This window comes from Dendrobates tinctorius, unplaced genomic scaffold (genome assembly GCF_039654945.1).
Source record: "Dendrobates tinctorius isolate UK_male_01 unplaced genomic scaffold, ASM3965494v1 ptg000475l, whole genome shotgun sequence".
Lineage (NCBI taxonomy): Eukaryota > Metazoa > Chordata > Amphibia > Anura > Dendrobatidae > Dendrobates > Dendrobates tinctorius.
The window spans coordinates 348463-354462 of record NW_027362137.1 but is presented as its reverse complement, the minus strand read 5'-3'; the positions used below and the strand labels follow the sequence as shown (position 1 = coordinate 354462).

The window sequence follows — 6000 nt, the reverse complement described above, 5'->3', positions numbered from 1 at the left end:
TAGCCCCCCTGCAGGGGCACCCCAGAGCCAGATAGATAGGCCAGATTGCCCTCAGTGTTAGCCCCCCTGCAGGGGCACCCCGGAGCCGGATAGATAGGCCAGATTGCCCTCAGTGTTAGCCCCCCTGCAGGGGCACCCCGGAGCCGGATAGATAGGCCAGATTGCCCTCAGTGTTAGCCCCCCCTGCAGGGGCATCCCGGAGCCTCCGGGCCCCGTGGCAGCCACATTGGCTACAGTGATAGTATCGGGATCTATGGTAATTGAGTGATAAATGACGATCGTCGGGTGATAGTGGTGGGATGTATGAAAATTGGATGATCAATGACGACTGATCTAGGCCAGTGATGGCCGGAAAGATCTCTTCCAGTACAGCGAAGCTGATGGGGTTCATCTACATAGGATCAGCAGCAGACCGGTAATCTGCCTATTTATTTCATGGGGGTGGATGCAGACGGGAGATCTGGCCCCAGCGCTCTACAATGGGAGGTTTGTTTTGCCCGACCTGCTGGAATCGGTGATAATAGTGGAGCAGCCGGATCTCTGGTGGATGATTTCAAGAGACATTATCAGCTCACCCAACAGCTGAAGGTCACGCTGCGTCCACACGGACTCCATCCACCACTGGTCTCCATCCACACGGACTACATCCACCCATGGTCTCCATCCACCCCCGGTCTCCCATCCACACGGTCTCCATCCACCGGACTCCATCCACCCCCAGTCTCCATCCACACAGACTCCATCCAACCCTGGTCTCCATTCGCACGGACTCCATCCACACGGACTCCATCCACCCCTGGTCTCCATCCACCCCTGGTCTCCATCCACCCCTGGTCTCCATCCACCCCTGGTCTCCATCCACCCCTGGTCTCCATCCAACCCCTGGTCTCCATCCAACCCCTGGACTCCATCCACTCCCGGTCTCCATCCACATGGACTCCATCCACCCCTGGTCTCCATCCGCATGGACTCCATCCACCCCTGGTCTCCATTCACACGGATTCCATCCACCCCTGGTCTCCATCCACACGGTCTCCATCCACCCCCGGTCTCCACCCACCCAGTCACATCCCTCGCAGGTCACTGCACAGTACAGTCCAGGATCACGTCATTTCACTGCGGGCATCCCCCACATCCAGCTACGACACCCACCACAATCACCCCACATCCAGAATAAGGGTCGCCCAAGCTCTGAGCAGGTTTCTTCTCTTTATTTTCTCCTAGCTTTTCTTTACAGGTAGGGTGGAGGTGATCAGACAGGCAGCGACATGGAAGCATCACCACAGTGGTCACATGTAGGACACACGTTAGCGATTGGTGTGACGATGCTGAAGACCAGACGTGGATCTCCGAGGCCCTCTCCATGGTCGGACGCCTGCCCACACAGGATTAGCCCTATGTTACTTCCCTGCTCCCTATGGGATGAGATGTCTGACATATGATATGACGCTGCCTCTGTCCGCTCCGTTACATGCTACTGACTCGTTAAGTTCTAAGCCTCTATCCCCTGCCGGAGGCAGTCATGTGATATGACACGGGCCCCTCCTGGGGTTTGGAGCCCGGGAGTGAGGGAAGAGCAGAGAGCTCAGGAGACCAGGTTGTGCAGGATCCTTGTCTTCAGGAGCGTGACCCGAGTCCAATGATTAGTCCAAAATACCGGAGTGATCTGTGCAGGTGAAGAATGTACATTCACAGTAGCTGCTGTGTGCAGAGCCGTTCCTGCTGCTGAACATGTGGCATGTAGTGGTTGTGCTGCAGAGCTGCGCTCCCCAGCAGCTGCTGAGCAGAAGACTGAAGAGCAGTCACAGAGAACGCCTTGCAGTGTGACCGGCTCAGTTTATTTGTATCCCAGCAACAAGGCCTCTTTATACTGTGACACCAGAAATAGGACTGTGGAAAAGCACAAAATGCTAGTGGCAGCATGAGAATATGGGCAGAGAGGAGCCAAAATAAAAGTTGGTGGAGAGAAGGGAGAAGCACGGGGCAGGGCTGGCAGAATGCGGCCCCCAGTGTTCAGAGAAGGGGAGCGGAGGGCAGAATCTCTGCTGCCATATGGCAAGTCGTGCGCAGCTAGTTCTTGAACCTACGAGAAGGCAGATTCCTACTGGCTCTCGGCACCGGTCCCAAGAGTCGAAACCTCCCCCTCCGGTCATGTTAGTACGGAATAGAAAGCAAGATACAGTCCAGACTGCCTCCGAATCATGCCGCCTGCAGCTAATTGGTCTTCTTCACAGCACTGTTACCATAACTGGAGCCTCGCTCAATCTCTGTCACACCGATCAGACGCCGTACAGCAAACGAGGCTGAAAAGAGGAGATCATATAAGGTCACCAGAAGAGAGCCCACCCTGGAGAAGGAATAACAGCTCCTACCTGTCCACATGAAGCCCATAAACGCCAAGATGAGCAGGGGGGAACCGCTGGCAAAGATGCCGATCGCAAATGAGATGAGAGGAGAGAGCAGAAGCGTGGCCCAAAACAGAAAGTTCAGCAGGGTCCATGGGCGTCGAGAGGGCACAATCTGAGGACCAGGAAAGGTGCCCTCCTGGATGTACTGCTCCTGTAGAGCATCCTGAAAAATGAGCCAAACCACATGAGAAACCTGCGGCGCACAAACACCCATAGGCACTGCAATACTGCCCGGACAGATCAGCCCCATCGCCCCGACCACCTCTTTTGCCGCTGGTTGGAGCCACCGCTCTTTCAAAGCTTACCTTCTCTTGATAGAGCCTGTGGAGCCACGCTGCCGCCTCCTGCTCATCTTCTGGGATCTCTTCAAGGGGGAAACGCCTGGGATGATAGTGAAATGAGAGGGGTCCTCAATAGTCAGAGGACAGAAGGTTATTGGGCCCTGCTGATCTGCAGCTCACCTCACACACATGTCCGCTTCATACTTCTTCCCATACAGAATCCCTAGTAAAGATGGATTCTTGTTTTCACGGAAGTTCAGGGTGACGTCATACACAGCTGAGACTGTGAAAAGACATGAAAGATGTCAAAGCTGTAAGTGAGGAGGCCCACGATGACCAGGCTGATGTGAGTGCGCCCAGCGCAGCTTGAGGCACGCGTCATCACTAGCCATAAACCACACACAGGAGACGGCCGCAGGTTCCTGACATCCTACATCTGCAGAAGGCGAAGTTCACATTAGCGTCTGAGTCTGCAGCGTGGTGCTGTGGACTTCTTTTCTTAAAGCTCCACCTACTTCTGCATGGCTCCGCCTACTTCCACATGCATCCTGCATACCCATCTTTAACATTGGGTGCACAGAGATGTGTTGTATGCGGATGTGTTCGAATGCGGCGTTTTGATGTGTCCGCTGAAACGCAATAAAATGCAACATGTTGCGTTCAATGGACACGACAGAACGTTGAACACGGACGCATCCACATACAACGCATATCCCTCCGTACCCAATGTTAAAGATAGGTACGCAGGACGCATGCAGAAGTAGGCGGAACCATGCTGAAGTAGGTGGAGCTTTAAGGAAAGAAGTCAGCAGCACCACGCTGTGGACACAAACGCTAATGTGAAAGCAGCCTTAGCCATTAATGCCTGGCTTTCTGGGCTGTCCTGGTCACAGCACTTATCTGAACAGGGAGCGGAGATGGCGCCAGCTATAAAGATACTGAAAACTGAAGCACGGCACTTGTGGAGCAGAGGTTTCCATCACCTGTTCCACGGAGACACTGGACCGCAGTGGTAAAGCCTTTAGTTCGGGGCAGGAGGTGATGCTTCAGCCGGGCCAGTCCCTTTTTATCCGCCACTTCCATGCTGATCTTATGCTTCGTCTCAGTGAATCTTGTCCCTTCACAATACAGCAAGAACTAGGAGAGGAAACAGACAAAAGATTAGTGAAGTCACCAGGCGCCATGGAAGAGGAGGATCTGGGGAAGAGTCACAACAGATATAACCACTGAGGAAAGAAGAGGCAAAGTTCAGATCAGAAGAACAGTTCTTCCACAATCAGAGCTCTCAGCAGAAAGATGCACCCTGCCGAGAAGTCCAGGCCATTACCCCCAGGCTGACACTAGCCACAGAAGACGCACTCACCCACATGTACTCCGGGTAGTCGCGGAGGCTGTGCAGACCATTGATGACCATGTCACGATCTTCCTCCCACTTGCGCTTACAGAAGACTATTTCCAGGAAGTACCATGTCCAGCCGATCAGCGGCACCATCAGCAGCTCTTTCTTGGCCAGAACTTTTGAGCTCTTGTGACAAGAACAGAGGAAAAATTAAAACGGTTTGCATTAGATCAGACGGAGGCGTCACACTCTGAGCGGTGGAGACGCGGCAGTCATGGTACTGCTGGGTGTAGGATTTTCCCAGCCTCACCTCTGTCGCATGTAGTGATAGAGATCACACTGAACATGAAGCCTACAGATCCAGCAGGACATCACAACCACCACAGTACTCACCCCCAAGACTCCAAAACGCTCACACATGGTCCAACCACACAGGAAGTCAATCTCAAAGTTGTGATTGAGAATGATAATGACATGCTCCTTCCCAAAGTGCGACACAGTCTCCTGGTCAGTGAAAAGGGTGCACTGTGTGCCAGACCACCACTCCAGAAGCATCACCAGCTCTGCGAGAGACAGGACATCATGAGCACACAGGACAACCGTACCGTACCCCTTACCGTATCCCTGCGGTACGCCACTTACGGCTCCACAGCGAGTAGGACAGACGACAGTTCACCCTGCGGTACAGCTGCTTGTTGTAGCTCCATAGCGGGAGGGTGCACAGCTGCAGGAAATTGATTATCAGGCCGCTTACGACAAACACAAAGCCAATGAGCAGGTGGACCACAAACTGAGTCTTCAGGAAACCCCAAGCCCCCATTCTGGAGCCAGCATTCAGTGCCGCTTACACGGACCCTCACTCAAAGCCACCGTCCTGAGAAGAAACAAACAGGAATGAGAATGAGCCGAGGAGTGAAGCTGGGGGCGAGAATGGAATGTATCTAACAGGACCCAACATGAGGTAGAGGACGTGAAAGTCGCCGTCAGCCTCCGAGTCTGCACAGGAGCGGTGGCCGAGGCGTGCACAACCAGCATGCACACCGCCACATCAGTGTCTGCAAGCATTCAGCTCTCTGGGGGCTTCTCTGCATTTACTTCAATGCATTAATGCCAAACTCTGCAGAGGGTCTCACTGCCTGGTGGCACCAACAAAGCGAAAAACATATCAGTCTCGAGGTGCCTGCCTTAACACGTCAGATGCAGGCGATACCGTATCCTTCATAGACTACTCAGTATCGTGTACATCCGGATCCAGTAGACCCATGCCCCAAATAACATTGGACCCCCAACTGTAGACAACACATTTCTCACACAACCACAGCAGGAGTCAACACCCCGGGACGACCCCAGTGGTGACAGCGGACGCTCCGGTAACATGAGCATGACAATAGGAGACTAGTTCCCCACTGTGGAGGCGACATGGGATCACTACACACACACAGACACTCACCAGTAAAGATAGTACACCATGGCCAGAGCAAACAAGGTGGCACACACCCCGGAGAACAGGCAGACGGCAGACTGATTAGCCAACATGGTGGCCAAAGACCAATATGTTCTTGAGAGAAAGTCCGCTGCCGGCCCAATGACGAAAAACAGCAGAACAGTAATGAAAAAGTCGGCTATCAGGAAGCCTGCTCACTATGAACCCGGAGAAAGGAACTGCGACAATTCACACGACGTCCATAATCTTCACCGGGATCATTCAAGGTCTCTGGAGCCACCGATTCACTGCCCTACAAACCCCCCGAGGAGTCTACCGCACATCGCCTATAAGAGGGGGACCTATGTCAGGGTAATCTTTTGTGGGTAAAGTGTCCTGTCGATTCTTCTCCAGCACAGACGTGACAGGTGAGAGTCTATCTAAAGCCGGACAATCCCTGAGGATTAAGCCTCAGAGGGACAGATCTGCAGGGTCAGCAGAAGCCTGGCCGGGGCCGGATGCCCCCTCATTCAATAGACCCCCAACTCC

General features: G+C 53.6%; 1 protein-coding gene across 2 annotated transcripts in view; it reads right to left on the bottom strand.

Moving 5' to 3' along the window:
• Positions 1-1196: 1196 nt before the first annotated feature.
• AGPAT3 (1-acylglycerol-3-phosphate O-acyltransferase 3) overlaps positions 1197-6000 on the bottom strand; it is a 43959-nt gene continuing 39155 nt past the window's right edge. For both annotated transcript variants that reach the window (XM_073564706.1, XM_073564705.1), the window contains exons 2-9: positions 4671-4902; positions 4422-4591; positions 4053-4214; positions 3673-3826; positions 2870-2972; positions 2714-2789; positions 2373-2571; positions 1197-2303 (exon numbers count right to left, since the gene is read on the bottom strand). In XM_073564706.1, the coding sequence (XP_073420807.1) occupies positions 2215-2303; positions 2373-2571; positions 2714-2789; positions 2870-2972; positions 3673-3826; positions 4053-4214; positions 4422-4591; positions 4671-4848 (1131 nt within the window). In that variant the 5' untranslated portion in view covers positions 4849-4902 and the 3' untranslated portion in view covers positions 1197-2214. The remainder of the gene's footprint in view (positions 2304-2372; positions 2572-2713; positions 2790-2869; positions 2973-3672; positions 3827-4052; positions 4215-4421; positions 4592-4670; positions 4903-6000) is intronic.